Source organism: Solanum verrucosum, unplaced genomic scaffold, assembly GCF_900185275.1.
Source record: "Solanum verrucosum unplaced genomic scaffold, falcon-dt-bn FXZP01000034.1, whole genome shotgun sequence".
NCBI classification, from domain to species: domain Eukaryota; kingdom Viridiplantae; phylum Streptophyta; class Magnoliopsida; order Solanales; family Solanaceae; genus Solanum; species Solanum verrucosum.
The window spans coordinates 414,374-436,465 of record NW_026019959.1 but is presented as its reverse complement, the minus strand read 5'-3'; the positions used below and the strand labels follow the sequence as shown (position 1 = coordinate 436,465).

General features: G+C 33.4%; 2 protein-coding genes across 2 annotated transcripts; one reads left to right on the top strand and one right to left on the bottom strand.

The window, feature by feature from the left end:
• Nucleotides 1-12,107: 12,107 nt before the first annotated feature.
• LOC125814853 (uncharacterized) lies at nucleotides 12,108-18,929 on the top strand. The gene is made up of 7 exons (XM_049494301.1): nucleotides 12,108-12,373; nucleotides 12,461-12,488; nucleotides 14,804-14,904; nucleotides 15,667-15,870; nucleotides 16,094-17,993; nucleotides 18,078-18,292; nucleotides 18,477-18,929. The coding sequence occupies exons 1-7, from the start codon at nucleotides 12,248-12,250 to the stop codon at nucleotides 18,624-18,626; spliced, it is 2,724 nt and encodes a 907-aa protein (XP_049350258.1). The 5' UTR covers nucleotides 12,108-12,247; the 3' UTR covers nucleotides 18,627-18,929.
• Nucleotides 18,930-19,590: 661 nt separating this feature from the next.
• LOC125814875 (putative F-box/FBD/LRR-repeat protein At5g22670) lies at nucleotides 19,591-21,757 on the bottom strand. The gene is made up of 5 exons (XM_049494324.1): nucleotides 21,128-21,757; nucleotides 20,878-21,042; nucleotides 20,293-20,379; nucleotides 20,107-20,193; nucleotides 19,591-19,875 (listed from the first exon to the last, which is right to left on the bottom strand). The coding sequence occupies exons 1-5, from the start codon at nucleotides 21,755-21,757 to the stop codon at nucleotides 19,591-19,593; spliced, it is 1,254 nt and encodes a 417-aa protein (XP_049350281.1).
• Between the last annotated feature and the right edge of the window lie 335 nt (nucleotides 21,758-22,092).

The window sequence follows — 22,092 nt, the reverse complement described above, 5'->3', positions numbered from 1 at the left end:
CACTAGGTCTAGACGTGACGAAAAAAATTGTGTAATGGAATGAACTTCAATTATTATTTTTTAAATCGTAAAATTGGAAATATATATATTTTCAAACCAATTTTCATAAGTAAATTTGATAATTATGAGGTTTTTAATTCAAATTCTGACATAAGCAAAAACACTATAGAACTTCTTACTCGACTCGATATACCTATTCCATGATATTATAAGAGGGGAAAAAAACAGAGTTCCATGTGGAAATTTTTGGAGTTCTTATAGTTTACATTCAAATTGAAGCCCATGAAAATTTGGGAAAACAAGTCTATCTGCTGATTACAAAACTAAGAAAATGAAATTATGATATGATATCATGATATAGAATAATGAGATGAAATTAAAGGTTTGTTTGGATATGCAATATGGGATTTTTGTGTTGTATATTTTCTCATAAACATAAAAATCCCATAAGTTGTAAAACTATTAAAATAGCTCCAATTGTTTATTCAATCTTATCAAATAAACAAAAAATTATAAAATCGCATAATAAATTATTACAAAGTTATTTGTTTTCCACTTAAGTAATTGTTTCATCTAACTTTAATTTAATAAAAAAAATTGAACATAAATTGTAGTGTACTAGTCTTTAATATAATCCTCCCACATAGTACGGACAATTTCCTTACGTTGAACTTGCATTTCTCGATCATGTGACCGAGAAGATGAACCAACATTGTTACTTTGAGCCGTTTGTTGGTCAATATCCTCCGCAACTAGATCTTCATGTTCATAGACCATAAAATATTTCATCACTACTTTGGTATTCTCGCAAATAATTATGTAACACTGCACAAACTATGACAATTTTCACTTGTGTATCAATATCATAATGGTTCATGCCTTGTTTCAGTATTCTAAATCTATTTTTCCAAGCTCCAAAAGTCCGTTCAATCACATTGCACAGAGATGAATGCCTATAATTAAATAGTTCTTTGGCATTTTGAGGCTCTCTTTCACTTCCTCGGTAATCTTGCAAATGATATCGTAGTCCTTTGTATGGAGCTAAAAATCCTTTTGTGCTTCGAAAACCAGCATTAACAACATAATATTTATCTACCAAAAAACATTTTATAAAGAATTACTAAAAGCATATGTGACGTAAGTGAGACAGCTTTGTGTAAATAAATAATATTTATTCTAAGGATGTAATTTAAAGTTACCATGTGACGGAAATGAAAATTGTGACGTTGGCTCAACAAGTGCATTCTCAAGTACCTTGCTATCATGTGCAGTACCTTCCCAACCAACAGCAACAAAGGTAAATCGCATATCAAAATCACAAGCACATAAGACATTTTGTGATGTTCTTCCTTTGCGATTACGATATGTTTGTTGCACCGCTTTAGGAACCTCCCCTTCTATATATGTTCCATCAATCGCACCAACACAATCCTACCAAATAAAAAATAAATCAATATTAGTTTAGTGAACATAAAATAAATTGGAAGCATTATAGAATGCACTTCATAAAAATAATGTTTGTAAGAGTAATAAAAATAGTGCTTCTAAGACAATGCAAAGTCATAAAATAAATATTATCTCTTTAAACAAAGTTGATAGAAAATATGTAACTAAATACAAATAACTTACACATAAAATATAAATGTTCACTTATTAAGGCCATAAAATAAATTTATCAATGTAATTGAAATTTTACCTTAAACCAAGGCCAAAATCGAGTATTATGTTGAATTTTGGAATGTACACCAGTCATATTTTTTGGTTGTATAAATGTTGGTGTCATCTTGCTAATTGCCTCGGCAACTATTTTAACATGCCGGTTAATTGTTTCAAGTGAATGTTGAAAAGTTTCACAATCGTGAGGTGTGAGTTAAAGTGACTATATGTTGGTGAGAATAATAAATTTTATGTCGGTGAGAATAATAAATTTTAATAAGTAATGATGTGATTATAAATTTATTTACATATGAAACAAATGGTTAGTAGATATAAATGTGAGGTTGTTTTAACAAAATATAAACTCATGGATTAATTATTGTATTAAAATATCTCAAATCATGATATGGAACCACCATATAATTTCATATCATGGTTTTTGGAGAGTATGATATCACCTCTAATGATATGGAATCATGAGATGAAATCAGCGTAAAATCGCATGTCCAAATGCTGATTCCATCTCACAATACCATATCGTAATATGGTATCACATGGCCAAACGCCTACTAATACTTATGATTTTATTTTCACAATTAGAACAGCTACTTGTTCTATGACTTAGACTAACATCTACTACAATAAAGTACATTGTGATTATTGCTTCATTGTGTTTGCCATAAAATTGATCTTGTAGTCATTAATTATCAATCCCAATCTTTTTCTGCATCATGCTAATGTGATTTTTGAGCCATTGTTGTTGATCAAAGACGGCGCCAAGATCATTTGAAGCTTGTTGATGATGATCAATTCTACGAATAAATGTTCCATGAGTAGTAGTAGTACTACTACTGGAGAAGGAATTCCCATATTTCTTGTACAGGAATTTAAATGGACATTCCTTCGGAGCATGATCAACACAAAATAGACGGAGAATCGCCAGAAGAACAACGAAGAATCCTACTAATTTTGCTGCTTCAGCCATGTAGGAACCCCAATTGTGATTGTCATTTTTACCGGTACTTTTCTCTGTATGCATCGCGATAATGTGATTTCTGAGCCATTGATGTTGACCAAAGAAGTCGGGATCATGAGATGTGTTGTTGTTAACATGAATTGAAGGGTGTTGTCGATGATCAATTGAGATTGAACTCGCATATTGTTGGTACAGATACTTAAACGGACATCCTTTCGAAGCATGAGCAGAGCAAACACAAAATAGACACAAAATCGCGAAGAAGACAACTAATTTTGTTGCGACAGCCATATGCATATGTTAATTTGTGAAGAACGGAGTAATTTAGGTGTTTTGGGAAGGGAATTAGTATGCTGTATATATAGAAAGACTGGACAGGGCATGACATGATAAACCAAATCCTTATTGTATTTGGACTATAATAATTTGGTGTTTTACCAAAAAAAAAAAAAACTGGTGTAAAATAATAAAATATACTGTATGAAAAAAAAAAAGTTGGCTAGAAGATCGAATTACCCGTTTTACTTTTTCCTATTTTTAGATGAAATGGGATCATTGAGGTATGAGAGGGTAAAACAAATTTAAAATTAAATACTAAAATTGGTCTAGGTAATAATAATAAAAAACAGCAATAACAATTTAAAACTTTACTTTTCCACCCTTAATTTGCTTTAATTTTAGATAATTATATAGTGAAAAATTAGGTACGATTTCAGTGTACGCTTCTGAAGATATATACTTGACGGTAATTGAATTATTATTAAAAATAATTTTTGAGTTTTTGGATCGAAATAAGGGAATTAATGTTCATATTGATCCATAACTAGTATAGTTACATATATATTGATGTAAGCACGCTTGATTAGTTTAACTATTTTTAAATTAACGATTTTCGTTGATCACTGACAATATTCTTTTCTTGACTTATTAACTTCTAGTTCTCGAGATAGATTTACATTGTAAGGGAGGTTTGAAAGAAATCTCATATGTTAATTAGTTTTTTCTTAATTTACTCATTAGGACACAAAAATCATTCAGTTTACTTCTAATCACTTTCCAATATCCATATATCTATTGGTTTTTTACTATTAAGAAAGGAGAATAAGATATCATCTCTCTGTCAACATATCTGTTTTTTGGATTAGATATTCAATCTGAGGCTATTTTTGTCGATTCATGTTTTTTTTATAATAATTCTTAATGAATTGATGATAATAGTGGAATCAGGATTTTTATTACGAATGTTCAAGCATAATGGTATGTAGCTGTTAAAATAAAATAAAAAAACATTACTGTATTTTATTTGGGATTCAAATTCAAAACTCTTTCATTCAAATGGACACACATTACCGAAAATTTTATTTTATACCAGGCAAACTCATTGTTAGTTGTATGAGGGCCTCTTTGGCTGGCATTTGTATATTCTGGGACCCACTGGCTACTATTTACCTATTTCAATTTCTTACTTTTTACCTCTTTGGTCTTCTTCTTTTTTTGCTTCTTTAACTCTTAACACAATTTTAATTTAAATTCATTGAGAAATTTTGGATTTAAAAATAAATGGTCGAAAAATAATATGTAAGATTTAAATCCAATTTTTTGGATGAGTTTGAAGAAATTAGTGATAGTGAAACTAAAAAATAAATTGCACTCTCACCAACAAAATATAAATTCATATAGTCAACTAATTGAACTACTAAAATTCAACCGACCTTAGTTATTACACTTAAATATACAATCTAATTTTAACTGTTTAAATTTTGGTCTTGATTTATTTTTCGGGTTTCAATCTTAACTACTCAATTCTTAATTATTAATTTTTTTTGTGTTTATTTTATAACCACTTAACATATCTAAATACGTAATATTTATAATAATATGTTAGTGATATTAAGCACCCAATTATCTTTTATTCTTTTTATATTTGTTAAATTCTTTCTTTGCTTGACATCAATACAATAATATATTATTGCTAATATTAAATTTGTGTTTCTTGTTCGAATTTTCTCTTTGAATTTTCTTTATACTTGATGTTTTAAGATATGAAATGAAATTTTTAAAGATTCAAATTTTTCCGAACTTTCAAAAATTAATAGTAATATCAATACCTTTTTTTTTGCACTAAGAGGTAGGACTTAAAAATAAAGATCTGTAGGAATGTTGGTAAAAAAACGATGCAGAAATAAAATTAAAAAAATGCAAATGAAAAATAAACTAAAATTTGAGAAAATGGAAGAGTGAGAGAAAAGGTGCGACAAGGAAAGGGACCCACAAATACACTTGTCAAAAGTAAATTGTGCTCTCATACAACTATTGTTGGTTGTACTTCAACCATCATAAAAAAAAATTCCACATTACCACTGTACCAAAGGCATATCTTTTGACGTCCAACTTTAAATATAGAATTTGACATATCTATACAACGTACTTACATATCTATACAACGTACTTTTCTACGCCACTGATTGGTGGTTTATTTGATAAGAAAATTGGGTAATTCGCCCCGCATTGATAAATCGGTAATTACAAAATTTTAATATGTTCATTAATTGTTCATCCAAAATCCAATACCAATAAGTCAATAACCAAAATTCACAATTAAATTATCGATTATGATTCGATTTTGAACAACTCAAATTAAAATATGGTAATATAAGTTTGGTGCAACATGGGAGTGGTTGGGAGTGCAAAATAGTCAAAACTTGAATTTTAAAAAGTATTGGAAAAAATTGTAAAATAATGTGTTACAATGCACTGCCCTCGTGAGTTTTAAATTTTCATTGATGATAAATATAACGTAATGGGATCCCTGACACAAGCCCAACATGAGGTCTTTTGGACAACAAAAGTGTGTGTTGCACGATCAACATGAGGTTTGTTTTACTAAAAATAGTTCTCAAATGGAGAGAAGGAAATAAAAGAGAGTAGGAAATAAAAAGCTTTTGTAGTTAAAGCCTTCAATTCAATGTATTTTGATATTTATTCGTTTTCAAGGAAGAATGTGATAATCTGAGAGAGTAGGTGAAAGCCACCCTTTTTAAAAAAACCTCATAATTGTGAACTTATTTTAGTAGGCGTTTGGCCATGCGATACCATATCACGATATGGTATCGTGAGATGGAATCAACATTTGGACATGCGATTTTACGCTGATTCCATCTCATGATTCCATATCATGAGAGGTGATACCATATTTTCCAAAAACCATGATATGGAATCACCATGTGATTTCATATCATGATTTGAGATATTTTAATACAATAATTGATCCATGAGTTTATATTTTGTTAAAACAACCCCACATTTATATCTACTAACCATTTGTTTCATATGTAAATAAAATTTATAATCACATCATTACTTTTTAAAATTTATTATTCTCACCGAAATAAAAATTATTATTCTCACCAACATATAGTCACTTTAACTCACACCTCACGATTGTGAAACTTTTCAACATTCACTTGAAACAATTAACCGGCATGTTAAAATAGTTGCCGAGGCAATTAGCAAGATGGCACCAACATTTATACAACCAAAAAATATGACTGGTGTACATTCCAAAATTCAACATAATACTCGATTTTGGCCTTGGTTTAAGGTAAAATTTCAATCACATTAATAAAATTATTTTATTGCCTTAATAAGTGAACATTTATATTTTATGTGTAAGTTATTAGTATTTAGTTACATATTTCCTATCAACTTTGTTTAAAGAGATAATATTTATTTTATGACTTTGCATTGTCTTAGAAGCACTATTTTTATTACTCTTACAAACATTATTTTTATGAAGTGCATTCTATAATACTTCCAATTTATTTTATGTTCACTAAACTAATATTGATGTATTTTTTATTTGGTAGGATTGTGTTGGTGCGATTGATGGAACATATATAGAAGGGAAGGTTCCTAAAGCGGTGCAACAAGCATATCGTAATCGCAAAGGAAGAACATCACAAAATGTCTTATGTGCTTGTGATTTTGATATGAGATCTACCTTTGTTGCTGCTGGTTGGGAAGATACTGCATATGATAGTAAAGTACTTGAGAATGCACTTGTTGAACCAACGTTACAATTTCCATTTCCGCCACATGGTAACTTTAAATTACATCCTTAGAATAAATATTATTTATTTACACAAAGCTCTCTCATTTACGTCATATATGCTTTTAGTAATTCTTTATAAAATGTTTTTTGGTAGATAAATATTATGTTGTTGATGCTGGTTTCCGAAACACAAAAGAATTTTTTATCTCCATACAAAGGACTACGCAAGTTCAACGTGAGGAAATTGTTTGTACTATGTGGGAGGATTATATTAAAGACTAGTACACTACAATTTATGTTCAATTTTTTTAATTAAATTAACGTTAGATGAAACAATTACTTAAGTGGAGAACAAATAACTTTGTAATAATTTATTATGCGATGTTATAATTTTTTGTTTATTTGATAAGATTGAATAAACAATTGAGGCTATTTTAATAGTTTTACAATTTATGGGATTTTTATGTTTATGAGAAAATATACAACACAAAAATTACATATCGCATATCCAAACAAACCTTCAATTTCATCTCATGATTCCATATCATGATACCATATCGCATGGCCAAACGGCCCTTATTGTATGTGTATGGACTTCTTTCAATTGATCAGAATGACAATTGTAAACTTTTTAAGTAGGTTAGTTTTCAACTTCTTTCTCAGATCATCACCATCTTCCCTATAAATAAATAAGAATATCAAAATACATTGAATTGAGGGGTTAACAACAAAAGTTTCCTGATAAAAACCTTCCTTAATATGAAATAAAGGAAATATTAATTATATACAATTTATATATCCCACTTTCTGAGTTGATTTATTTTCTTTTTAAAAAATCACTTTTTGATATCTTTCTTCAATATCTCATGTTGTATCTTTAAGATTTCAATATATTATTAATATTTTTAATTTAAAATTATAAAATTCAAATATCTCACTCATTTTATAAAATTTTGTACTCACTACTCATGATATATAAATAAAATGAAAAGCTTGTATTTATACATGCTCATAGTTATTACTCCATTGGTAGGGATGGCAAACAGAACAAGATGGAATGGTTACAGGGCAAATTTGCATAAATCCGCAAACACTCTAATATGCTTCGTCCCGCCTCATATAGACACATGTAATAATCTCTTTGAATAAGACACACATTCAATTCATTCGTTGGTCCCATAATTAATAGCAAATTATATTAATTTATAACCACACACAATAATAAATTGAAAGTGTAACCATATTGATATAATAAACTAATAATATTTGCCAACTTGTTGTAACACCCCGACTTTTTAAAACATCTAAATTAACTCATATCTTCGTGGAAAGATAATGAGGGTGGGTAATAAATCAAGAATGATGTGGTATGTCATATTTTAAGTGTTCAAGGGTTGTATCTCAAGTTTTGAAGTTAAGTAAGTGGCAAAATAAAAGTTGGCGAAAGTTATCATAAGTTCCTTTTTAAAGATTTCTCTGAAATTTGGGTCAAATGTATTGGATGTTTTCTCCCAATATATAAAGAGTTAGAAGTCCTATTATCCATTGAATCGAAGGCCTACGAGTCTAGTTTGCAACGCACAAAACCCCGTATCAAACCGACATCAGAATAAAAAGTTATGAGGGTTTTACTAAGGACTATCGGGGCAGGATCCGGATCGGGTAAAAAATATTGTATGTCAGCTTATTTAACATTTTAAGCTATGAAAACATTTCATTTCAGTTCTAAATTACGAGAGAGAAAGCTTAAGAGAGGGTTCCTATGGAGTTTTAGCATGATGAAGGTTAGTTTTTGACAATTTCTACCATTAAACATTGCTTCATGCCTAGAAACGTAATCCCTACACGTGACAATTGTTTTTCCCTTCTATTAACTACGTTTGAAACTGGTTTTTGAAGATATAAATTTGTAGTTATTGGTGTTTTTTCAAGGTTTAAACTTGGTTAACTAAGGTAATCATCTAGGGACTCTTTTATGATTGTTTTTATGAATTTCTATGGACGTTTCGACAAGTTGGGTTAATATGACAAATCTGCTTATTTAAGATTAATTATGAATTATTTATATGTGCGTACCAACTATGTGTATATAGTGTTTGCGAAGCTTAGAACATAAGGAACAACTTTCGTGAAGGAACTAAGGTCTTTCGAGCGTTCATTGGAAAGGTATGTTAAGGTTATTCCCTTCGTCAACATGTTTCCTTAGAAGTAGTTTACGTTGGTGATCTTGTAGATGTAATTGTGAGTGGTTGGCTAATTGAGTGGTTATAAACCCTCATTTTAGGGACTCATAATCTGTTAAGAACAACCCTACGTTAGAAACGACTTGGAGATTATTCATATATATTGTTTATAGCTAAATTGCTCGTCTTTAGCCTATTCAATTGTTTGTTATCACCCTTGGGGCTATTGTGGTTAGTTGTCAAGCTATGAACTGTCTATGAAGGTTATGATATTGTCTAATAAGACTATGTTATTTCCAAAGATGGATATGTGTTGCCCACGTGGCTATATTGATGCCAAAGAGTGTTATGTGTTGCCTACGGGGCTATTTTGACGCCAAAGAGGGCTATTTATTGCCTACAGGGCTATGTTGATGCAAAAAAGGTCTATGTGCATCCCATAGAGCTATGATGTTGCCTAAGAGGGTTATGTGCTGCCTACGGGGCTATATCGTTGCCAAAAAGGGCTATAGTGACTTCTTACAAAGACAAGGGGCTATCGATAGGGGTATGTAGATTGATTTGACACTTTCTGGGCTTATGAGGGCCTAGGTAGGTGGTATGTTGTTTGTACCTGCCGAGCTTATGTGGGCTTGGTTAGGTTGATGTTTGATAATTTTTGTATTTTTAGATTCAGTAGCGGGTTAACATGCTTATCTAAAATTTTGATTTCCTTACGTGATTGCTTTTGGTATATTATGATACTTGCTCACTAAGTCTATTGCCTTTCATACTTTATATATTATGATACTTGCTCACTAAGTCTATTGCCTTGGGGGTGCTACATTCATGCATGCAGGTCCTTACAGATGACCTAGTAGACCTGCTCAGTAGTAGGATTGACTTCTATCCGATTGGCTAGCCCCTTTCCTCCGGAGCTGCTAGAGTTGGGATGTTTGTTACCTTTTATTGTATATATCTTCATAGGTAGGCTGGGGCCCTGTCCCGCCAATCTTTTCTACTCTTAGAGGTTTGCAGACTAGTGTGTGAGGTGTATAGCTACGTTATAGCTACACTGGTCTAGGTTGTTGCTTTGCTGAAGCTTGTGAGTTGTTTGATATATTGTCTTAATATATACATGCTTTCAGTTTTGATATAGATATCATGGTGGCCTCGACGGCCCAATCAGGACTTCTGTGCTAGTTGGCTATTTATTTATATGATCTCTTGGGAATTGCTGTTTCTTTTATAAATCAGTTGACAGGGGCCTTGCCGGCCGATGGCTTAGTTTTAAGCCGAGATATACTTGTTTGTTTCCTTGATTGCGTGTGGCTACCATGCGCTAGTAGCAAATGGTTCAGCAGGGTCGACTCGAGCCTGAGTTTTGACATTAGGAGCCAGTTGCATCCCTCGAGTTTGGGGCGTGACACTTGCGTAATTTTCCCATATATTGTGTAAAAAATTGTATTTCATGTACATTGCATTAATATATTAAACAATAGTCAGTAGTATATATTTGTTGTCTATTACTTTGCTGGACGACTATTTATGTCAATTTATCTAAATTCAATTATACAACAAAAAGGTGTGCAACAACTAAACATAAAACAATCTAAACACGCGTTTGAATATGTGATATAATGTCATGATTTTCAGCGTGCGAACATGTGATTTTGGATCATGATTTTAAATTTTTAATTCTCTAAATTTTTTATATATATGATTAGAGATTCCAATTCGTGATTTCAATTATTTAAAAATTGTAAAACTTAAACCATAAATTTACATTTTGTTAAAAAAAAGGCTCATCATTTTAAATTTTTAAAAAGACTCATGCTCGTGTGAAGAGATTGTTCGTACAATGCACAAATATTTTATTAAAAATAATTAGTTACTAGTATTATAATTAGTGATTTTTTATAAAATTATGTGTATTTGATATTTTGCAACAGAAAATATTTATTTATACAAAGAAACATGTAAATATATGATTTATCAATACAACACTTCAAGATATTCTGAATTTTTATTTATGAACTATAATTTACTCATTTGGTAAAAATATATAGTAATTAAAGAGATCTTGATAATTTTTATAACTTGTGAATTTTCATGTTTATCAAAAAATGTCAATACAAGGGCCCTAAAACAAAGAAAATAAAAGGCTTAAGTCATCTACGGCCCCTTAAAATTGTCCGCATATTTCACTTTAACACCTCAATTCAACCTTCTACCTATATTGTAAGAGATTTATACCTATTGCTGACATGACAACATGTGTGTAATACACACACATGCATGAAAAGAGCGTGAAAGACATCATTTAGCAAAAAGATAAAAAATTATCTTTTTAAAAAAAAAATTAATTTAGCATCTCTTCTTCTTGTTAGACTCAATCACCATTGCCACCACTTTCTCGCCACCACAATCACCTGCGTCACCACCATTAAAGTTCATTCCCCTTCTTTCTCGAGTTGCAATCATTCTTCTTCTCCACACCACCTAGTTTTTTAATCAGATCTGCCGTCACCATATCCACGCTTCTCCTTTCCGTTCTTTCTCCGATCATCTTTTTCCCTTTTTTTTTGCTTGCCATCATCTTCTTTCCCTTTTTTTCAGGCCATCATCTTCTTCTCCTTTTTCATCAGTCATCGACCCATCTCCCACCATTGACACCACCTTAATTTTCTCCAAATCTATTGTCGTCAATATCTTTCTTTCTCCCGTTTATTGGAAAACACTGCCACCACACCGCTTTCTTTCTACCAAATCAACTCAAATATGAATCAAATCTAAGCTTAAGAACAATTTTTTTAAAAAAAATTAGAAAAACTTAGAAGATTTAAGTTTTGTTTAAAAAAGGGGAAGAAGATGATTTGATTAAAAAAGAAGAAGATGAAGGTGGGTAGGTCGGAGTCGGAGGTGGCAACACAATAGTTTAGGATTTTAGTTTATTTTTTTTAATTATAATTATTTTGGAGCCCAAAGACACACGACTTCTTTTAATTAGTTACTATTTTGCCATGTCATGGCAAGTGCATCACACACGTGTCTTTACATTTTTTTGCTGATATCAAAATGTGTCTAATAAGAACAATTTTTATATAGGGAAAAGTGTTCAACATGTAAGAAGTTTAATTGAAGTGTCTAAATAAAATATGCAGACAACTTTAAGGGGATGTGTATGACTTAAGCCAAAATAAAAAAATCTATAGAATGAATAACATTTAACAAAATAAATAAATAAATAAAAATACACACACATACACACAGTTGAGCGTGTGCATCCAACTAGGGTTTAAGCTGCACTTCTAAAACCCTTGTGTGCAGAATAACCTATAAGCTTTACCAGCGCTTCAATTTTCTCGGCGCCAAAAGCTTCAAAGTTTGTGGAGAAAAGGAATGGGGATTTTCGAGCCTTTTAGAGCAATTGGATACATTACAACCAATGTTCCTTTCTCTGTGCAGAGACTTGGTACTGAAACCTTCGTCACCGTCAGTGTCGGCAAAGCTTTTCAAGTTTACAACGTATGGTTTTCCTCTTGACCATTCTCAAGTTTTTATTTTTTTTTCTATTTCGATTAGGGCTAATTTATTTATTGTTTGAATCTGCAGTGCGCTAAACTCAGTTTGGTTCTCGTTGGTAAGCAATTTGTTGATTGATTTTTCTGTACAATTTTCAGCATTTCTAAGCAGTTTAATTCTTGAAATTTGTTTAATTTGAACTAGTTTTGATTCAGTTAGAACTTAAAAATCATGGCCCTTGGGTGATGGGGTAGTTGAAGTGAGAAAGAACGTAGTTTCTTTGCTGTTTGGTGTAGGTTATGTGAGGTATTGGATGTAGTCACTAGAATAAATTTCCTGGTAAGTGGTTTATGCACTAGATAGGCATCTTAAGTTACACAGAGTGACAGAGAAAGGGGAATAACGAAGGGAAGGAAAGCCTGTATTACATGGACTTGGAAATGGGTATGCATTACCTGTTCTCAGGGGCGGAGCCAGAATTTCGACTAAGGGGTGTCAAAATATGAAGAAGTAAAATTGCATAAAAGTCAAGGAGTGTTAATATGTAATATATATATACATAAAAAATATATTTTTTCCTAGATACACAGTGTAATTTTTCGACCACCCCTCAAATATATGTGGCTCCGCCCCTGCGGCTGTTCTTCAAGTTTTGCCAAGCTTTTTTTGCTGCATGTTGAAGGATCTGCGACATGCATACCCTTGTTTAACTTGTTAACTCTAAATTAGGAGTCCCATCTCTGTTGTCTGAAATTATTGCTATGTATTTATCTTGTTTTACCTCCTGCCTGTGGGTGATGTTAGACTGAAATATATTAATGTACTCTTGAATATTTTCACTAGTGTAGGCTGCAAAGTACGAGGACGTAGAGTTTTGAAGAAATTGGTTGGTTTTTAATTGTTATTGGGAGTGTAAAACAGTTACATATATTATTCACCTAAGAAGCCAAGAAGGTACAGTAGAAGTCAAAGTTAGATGATATAACATTGTACACATGAACTTTTGAAATGTAGTTGAGCATGATTAGAATATATTCTATACCGCACTATGTGAACCAATGAGTTGGACTATGATGCTATCTATTGGTGTCTCAACCTTCAGTTTGAATACCAGGCTGACAACTATTATTCTCACTGAACTCATCCAATTCTGCGTCCAAATTTATCAAGATACTTCTGTTGTAGAGGAATGGTTCCGAGCTGAGAAATAAATAGATGAATGTTCTATAGATATCGAATGCCTGACAAATTGATATGCCAAATTTAGTTGTCATTGGCTAGTATTACTGGGCTTTAGAACAGATGGAGCTTATTGTGTTTCTTTTCAGTTACTGCAATATATCTGGCTGTTGCTGCAAAGATATTCCTAATTTAGTGTAAACATCCTTGAAGAGATCACCGTCAGGGGAACTGATACTCTTAACACTCAAGTCTCTTTGAACCTTTCGTGATACCCTTTTTGGGATTCCATGATAGCTTCACTCTATTAGTTATTTAATAAAGTTCCATTTTTTCTATTCAATAGTTTTACCTTCTAATTATTTTTGAAAAAGAAATGATGCTTAGGTATCGCGACTTTATTGGCATCCCACAAACTGTATTTAATCAATAACTATAGGATGTGGGAATTAATGTCGATGGTTGGAACTGAACTTTTCATTTCAGGTTTTCTTTATGGAGTTCAATTTTAAATGTGTGAAGGGATTTATAAGAGGGATATAAAAATAGATACAAGTTCTTTATACAAAGAATTGAAATAGATACAAGTTTTAACAGAAAGCTGTCTTCAGAAGGAGATATGTGGGTTGTTCCTGCTGGTAGCCAACTCACTACAGTGTTTTGCAGTTATAGGCTCAGGGGAAGCTCAGTTGATTAATATATGGAAAAGGCATAATGTAAGAAGGCCATTTCTGTAAAATAAGAGAAACAATGTGCTGTTGGACAAAAAAAGGAAGAGAAACCATGGGCTCTACTCATCTAGAAACAATGATCAGTTTAATTTTACTTCTTATTATTAGTTCTAATACTAGATTGTGGCCTGTACTAGTTGGCTATACTGCCATGTTCAGATTATTGTCTAAAAATCAATGATGCCTCGATCCCAGAGTAGTTGGGGTTGGCTATATGGTTTCTATATCCATTCCACTCTATTTGCATCCTTTTCATTTCAACATCAATTCATCTGTCTTTTCAAAGCAATTTACTGGTTACTAAAATTATAGTTTTCTCTGAATCTTCATTTATCCCTATACTTAAATACAAGTGTCAAACCTGAATAAAGACTTCTGGCAAACATCAGACCTAATTTAAGTGGTGTTCAACCTATTGTGTGGTGGAAAAAGTAGTATCTAATTCTTTGTGGCGTTATTTAATTTCATCCTTAATTTTTTTCCTTGCACTTCCTCAACATTCATATTTGGATTTTCAATAAAGGCCCACAATTGCCAAAGAAGATTCGAGCTCTTGCTTCTTATCGTGAATATACTTTTGCTGCCTATGGGAGTGACATTGCGGTTGTCAAGCGTGCTCATCAGGTTTGTTTTTTCCTCTAAACATATTAATCTTGATAAGGGTTTGTAGGATCTTGCCTGCTCTCTCTCTCTATCTCCCCCCCCCCCCCCCCCCCACCCACCCACACACACACACACAATAGTAAAAACTGTGCATGTTACTTTGTTGAGGAGGCTCAAAGGTTTCCCAGCGCTAACGAACTTCCATGAAGAGATAAAAGAATCTTTTGATGATTGATCACATTACTGTTGTATCAGTTTGAAGAACGCCTTCTAATTTTCTAATATGCTTTGAAGATTTCTTGGCCTTGTGTCGGGGCCATTATTGCTATACTGTTACTTCTGTCATTTGTCATTCACAAACAAACCATGATCTCTGGAAAGTTTTACTTTTAAGGATGCGTTTTGACTTCCCATAACTTGTGGGTGGATGGATGATCTGAATGTTTCTAAAGTAGGATGACAGAAAGAATTCTACTGAAGCATCTGATATCAGAGGATCTTTCGTTGAATATACCCCCTTCTTGATCTCTCCTTTTGCCTTCATTTTGTTTGGATGAAGGTCAGACTTTGGTCAAGTGGTGCGAGGCTTGGGTCCTTATGATACCTGCTACTGTGTCATTCTTTCTACTTGATATGTTATTAACACCTTTTTTTCCCCCTCGTTTTTTCCTTTTAAGTATCTTGGTTAAGATTATTCTTTTGGGCTCATCGTCGACTTTCAGTGTGAATTAATGAGCCTTTTTATGTTTTTTTGGTGCAAATGATTCGGTTTTCTTTGGTCAGGTGGCAACATGGAGTGGACATAGTGCTAAGGTGAACCAATTGCTTATTTTTGGTGAACACGTCCTAAGTGTTGATGTTGAAGGCAATATCTTCATATGGCAATTTAAAGGTATAGACAAAAATCCTGCTCCAATCGGACACATAAAGTTAGAGGACGAATTCTCCCCTAGCTGCATAATGCATCCAGATACTTATTTAAATAAGGTATGAATTTTCTATTTTTAACTTTCGAATAACACAATAATTGAAGCATGGGGTTTGTGACAATAATTAATACAACCCTCACTCCCCCCTTTCCCTGGAAACCCCAAAACAAAATGAAAAACTCACGCATCGTAAATGAGTAAAAAGGTAATAGTTTAGCTAGTTTCTTTGGCTTCCTATGTTTCATTTGACAGATTAATCTCATTAAGTGGCTTGTAAACAGGTTGTTTTAGGAAGTCAAGAAGGTGCTTTGCAACTCTGGAATATAAGCACAAAGAAGAAAATTTATGAGTTCAAGGGATGGGGATCTTCTATTACTTGTTGTGTTTCATCTCCAGCACTAGATGTTATTGCTGTTGGATGTGCGGATGGGAAGATTCACGTTCATAACATTCGCTATGATGAAGAGGTAGCTTCATTTAGTCACTCTACAAGAGGCGCCGTTAATGCCTTGTCATTCAGCACTGATGGGCAGCCCCTTCTTGCTTCTGGAGGTTCATCTGGTGTTATAAGCATATGGAATCTTGAGAAGAGAAGGCTGCAGTCTGTCATCAAGGAGGCCCATGACTCTTCCATAGTTTCACTTCAGTTCTTTGCTAATGAGCCTGTCCTCATGAGTTCATCTGCAGATAATTCAATGAAAATGTGGATCTTCGATACAAGTGATGGGGAACCTCGTTTACTACGGTTTAGAAGTGGTCATAGTGCTCCTCCTCTATGTATCAAGTTCTATGCAAATGGGCGCCACATCTTATCTGCTGGTCAAGATCGAGCCTTCCGTCTCTTTTCTGTTGTTCAAGATCAACAAAGTAGAGAACTTTCCCAGCGACATGTTTCTAAAAGAGCGAAGAAGCTTAAGATGAAAAAGGAGGAGATAAAATTGAAGCCTGTTATTGCATTCGATGTTGCTGAAATTAGGGAACGTGATTGGTGCAATGTGGTTACATGTCATATGGACACCCCGCGTGCTTATGTATGGAGGCTTCAAAATTTTGTTCTTGGCGAGCATATTTTAACTCCATGCCCTGAAAATCCAACTCCAGTCAAGGCTTGCGCTATTAGTGCCTGTGGAAACTTTGCTGTACTAGGGACGGCCGGTGGTTGGATTGAGCGGTTTAATCTTCAGTCAGGAATCAGCCGTGGCAATTATGTTGATGCGTTAGAAGGTGAAAGTGCTGCTCACAATGGGGAAGTAATTGGCATAGCTTGTGATGCGACAAACACCATCATGATAAGTGCTGGATACCATGGCGATGTAAAAGTTTGGGACTTCAAATGTCGCCAGTTAAAATATAAGTGGGAGGTTGGGTGTTCCTTAGTTAAGATTGTGTTCCACCGTTCTAATGGTCTTTTGGCTACAGTGGCAGATGACTTAGTTATCCGTCTATTTGATGTTATTGCACAGAGGTTGGTTCGTAAATTTGAGGGTCATACTGACCGTATTACTGACATGTGCTTTAGTGAGGATGGGAAATGGCTTTTGACATCCAGTATGGATGGGACTCTCAGAATCTGGGATGTAATTTTAGCTAGACAGATAGATGCAATACAAGTTGATCTGTCTATCACTGCATTATCTTTATCGCCTAATATGGATATCTTGGCCACATCACATGTTGACCAAAATGGTGTCTATCTGTGGGTCAATCAAGCAATGTTCTCTGGAGCAGCCAGCTTTGCATCATATGGAAGTGGAAAAGAAATAGTCAATGTTAAGATGCCGTCTGCTGCTTCTGAAAAAGATGGTGACAAAAGCGACAACAGGACTATCTTTGTGCCATTGGAGTCCTCTGATACTTCTCAGTTTCTAAATTCCAGCCATCAAATTCCAGATCTAGTCACTCTTTCACTTTTGCCTAAGAGTCAATGGCAGAGCTTGATCAACCTGGACATAATAAAAGCCCGCAACAAACCTATCGAGCCTCCAAAGAAACCTGAAAAGGCACCTTTTTTCTTGCCTTCAATTCCATCTCTGTCCGGTGAGATATTATTTAAACCAAGTGAAGGTACTAATGAGGAGAGTAATGCACAAAATACCAGATTGGAAGAGAGCAGTAAGAAAACGGATCTTCCAGTATCCAAATTCTTGCAAATTCTCAAGTCATGTGCGGAGAAAGAGAATTGTAAGCTCCTCTCCTTCTCTTAATGTGTATCTACTTTCGTTATTGGACTGGCTCTAGGTATGACACATATATTGCCTTTTGCAGTTGCACCATTCACTAATCATATCAAAAGCTTGTCTCCTTCAATATTGGATATGGAGCTGCGAATGCTTCAGATAATAGATGACGATGACGAGCAGGAGCCTGAGAAGAGACAAGAATTGCATTTTATTGAACTGCTACTTGATTACTTTATACACGAGATTTCATGCAGAAGCAATTTCGAATATATACAGGCTCTGATTAGATTGTTTTTGAAGGTAAATTTCTGCATTCACAAGCTCTCTAGTATATTTTCTCTGTTTGACATTGATGAGAGAGATAATCAAGTTTAGGTTCAAAGAATGTTCTGAGGCTCCATTTCTGATAGTCCTGCTTAAAATTTCTCTATGATGTCTGTTTGAATAATACCATTTAACATCTCTTTTAATTTGTGCTGGACAGATTCATGGTGAAACAGTCCGACGTCAGTCAAAACTGCAGGAGAAGGCAAGAAAGCTTTTAGAAGTTCAATCTGCAGTTTGGCAAAAAATAGATAAATTGTTCCAAAATACCAGATGCATGATCACGTTTCTTAGCAACTCCCAGCTTTGATTAATTTCAACGTGACATCCCTTAGCTGTTGTAATGTAATTGCAATTTTGTTTTTTTTCTTATAGGTATATTTTATTAAAACTATTTCACTTTAATCCCATTTTTATAAGCGTAATTGCAATTTTGTTTTCTTGGTGTTCAGTTTACTACTTTTGAATTTATTAACATAAGAGTATTGTAGATGTAAATATGTCAAACTATTGGTAAGACAACAAAATATGTGCCCGAGTGTTGAAAGAAATGTAAAAACACTCATCCTTGTGGTGAATGACAGTTGTTTATGCGATGAGCAGTTAGAAGAAACTTAAGGATTGTTTGGTGTGAAGGATAAAAATAAATAGTGATGGGATAAATTTTTTGTGTCTTGTTTGGGATAACTAATCCCACCATAGTGATGGGATAAGTTATCCTAAGAAAACTAATTCTGGGATGACTTGTTCCCAACCAAACGGTCCGCTATACATTCCTATTAAAGAAGGGTATGACTAACATTTCTTATTTTCTTCTCTATGATGCAAAATTCAACTAATGAATAAGCTTGAGATTTAAAGGAAAACAGGAAACTAGGAATTAAATGAAAGAGCAAGAAGAATAATAATACATACCTGTGGTTTCTTATTTCTTAGAAGTGCAGCTTTTTAGTTGTGCCCTTTACATGTAATTTTGTTACTAGTTTTTATATCTTTTTTTTTTCTTACATACCATTTACATACATATTAGGATGTGTTCCTATGAAATACATATTGATTTCAAACAAACAATGTGAGAATATCAAGTTGCAAAAACATCAACATCATAATTTTTTCTTCCCAGTAGAAACAAGACTTGACCTTCCAAGTTACTCTATTGCAGCCATACAAGTTTCATAAACCACAAGGATCCATGTCTAATACAGTTTGGTTCTTACTTGGATCTTCAAGTCAGAAAATTCCAATAAGAGTAAATCTAACAATCATCTCCCTTTTTAACAATAATCCAACCAGTTAGTAGATTTTCGTTTGAGCTTGGCATCGTGAAATGTCAAAAGAACTTGTGAAGAAGTTCTAGGAATATTCAAAACTTTCTTCAATGCCTCTTCTGATTTCAGAGCATAACCGGCCCAAACAATCGTAAGTTTTTCCAATACCCGTGCATTCTTCAGAAAAAACTTTAGTAGTTCTATCTCGTTTTCTTCATCTTTGAAACCAATCAACTGAATCGACTTTAGATGAGAGTCCAAGCACACAATGCTTTCTTCAGGATCATGCATCTGCCAACAATGACAGATCTAAGATTTTCATTAAGGAAGTTCAAAAAATAAAAATGTTGTTTTTGAGATCTGAAACTTGCAACCCCAAGGTAACTTTTGAACTCCCTAAATCACTGAGTCAATCTCTAGTCTTGTGTTTAGGGGACTCAAAATCTATATATATATACATAAGTAAAGAATTACCTTATATGTACAGTGTAATTTTTTACCAAGGGGGGTCGGGTGGAAAACCTCATGCCCCCGGCCTTGATCTTCTCGTGCCGGCCAAAAGTCACACCATTCATAATACATTAGAGAATTCTCTCTCCATTCTCCATCCTAGCAGACAGTTGAGAGTCAGAAGAGAAACCAATTTCTCGAGTACACTAAACACTTATAATGAAACAACAATAAATCAGAATAAGCAAACAATCCAACATAAGTAACAATTTTATCCATTACAAGTGAAAATGCCAAACATGATTCACTTTCAAGTGTCACTGATTCATCAAAAATCCCAGTGATCTGTTCGTATTGCAGAATGCAGAGTATGATACGTACAATTCAAACCAAGCCATCCATCCAATCAACATGTTATTCATCTCAGGCTTTCATCACATCACTTCACAGTTCAATTCTATTTCTACCATTAAGTTCCATACACCAAACATGATTAAATTCAATGGCATGAGTATGCAGGTGATGCTTTCCAACTTCCAAAGTGAATTGTATTAGGTTAAAACTGATGAACAGTCAGATCCTCTCTGACTTTCATTGTGACATGTTTCAACATTTTGGAGAGTTGAATCTTGGATATAGGTTTATAGTTTAGCATTATTACAAAAAAATTCTCAACTAAAGTAAGCCCAGTTTTCAAGCGTAATTTCACCAACTTCTGATTTTGAAAGAATCTTTTCATGTAAATCAACTTTGAAAAGTTACAAGTTGCCTTTCGACCAACTACCATATAAAACAAAATGTAATTTGTGCACAAAATTCTTTAAAAAAGATGAAGAGCTTTACCTCATCGCACCACAATTTTAGAACCTCCAGATTAGGCGAATACTTGAGCAATTGTATCATAACTTGCATATGATCTTCATCAACTCCCAATTTCAGTTTTAAGGACTTCAGTTTATTAAAGCATATGGGAGAGAGTCTTACTTGGCGAATCTCTTCGTACAGACCCTAGAACAACATAAGAAGAAGCAAAAATTGAGAAAAATTAGACAATGTTTTTACACTTGTATGCTTATTCCAAAGAAAACTTTACCTTAAGGGAAACCTTGCATAGTTTCAGAACTGATATAGAAGGGACTTCCTTGATCATCTTATGCACAAGAATTCCAGTTTTCTCAAATGAGAAACCAAAATCATCACATTTTACATCATTATCCTGAAAATTGATGTCAACATATTCTATTGAAAAGAGATTCTTGATTACTATATCCTTTGGAATCTCACATTTACATTTTAAGAATTTGAGAGCCGGACAAGAAATTTTGATTTCACAATTGTCATAATAATCGCCCTGAAGAAAAGTGATGTATAAAAGAGATGCCGAATCAATATACAGCAACTTCATACGTTTTAAATTGCAATCAATTAATTCCAAATTTTCAAGGAGTTGACATTTTGAGAACAAGCAATTTGTCAAATGTTCATCTGATAACTTGACACTGCAAAGATGAAGAAATTTCAGCTGACGAAATCCGTCAAAATGATTAGGCAGTTTAAGTACATCACCACACAAGTTTAGTTTCAAAACTTGCAAAGATTCACAAGTTACAAGACAATGCGGTAACACAAATGGCTCACGATGCCAAAACAACAACACAAGTTGTTGAACATTTCTTCTTGTTGTTGCATGAATCAACCGCAACATATATGTGCTTTCAAGCATATCGCTACATGAGAGGGTATAACGGACAAGGTTAATCGTGTTTTGGGAAATTAAGAAGGTATACATAAATTCTTTGAATTTCTCTACATTTGAGTAAAGAAGTGAAGTACAGTAACTACTATGAAAGCGGAAGTAGGGGATGATAGTGCATATGTATTTCCATCTTTTGGACAATACAGACATATGAATCACATCAAAAATACAGAGATTTGAAAGGATGTTGTGAAGTATATCAACGGGCAATGAACTTATCCTATCAATCTCATTCATTGTTGATGTTTCCATTCTAATCTTCCGATTTAGATGCACAAAAGGGGATCCAAAAACCAAAACTG

Coding starts and splice junctions, on each gene's coding strand:
- LOC125814853 (XM_049494301.1), top strand. CDS start 12,248: ATGGGGATTTTCGAGCCTTTTAGAGCAATTGGATACATTACAACCAAT. Junction 12,489..14,803: donor ACTCAGTTTGGTTCTCGTTG/GTAAGCAATTTG, acceptor TTTTCAATAAAG/GCCCACAATTGCCAAAGAAG. Junction 15,871..16,093: donor CAGATACTTATTTAAATAAG/GTATGAATTTTC, acceptor GCTTGTAAACAG/GTTGTTTTAGGAAGTCAAGA.
- LOC125814875 (XM_049494324.1), bottom strand. CDS start 21,757: ATGCTTGAAAGCACATATATGTTGCGGTTGATTCATGCAACAACAAGA. Junction 21,043..21,127: donor TATGCAAGGTTTCCCTTAAG/GTAAAGTTTTCT, acceptor ATGTTGTTCTAG/GGTCTGTACGAAGAGATTCG. Junction 20,194..20,292: donor TGGATAAAATTGTTACTTAT/GTTGGATTGTTT, acceptor ACTGTCTGCTAG/GATGGAGAATGGAGAGAGAA.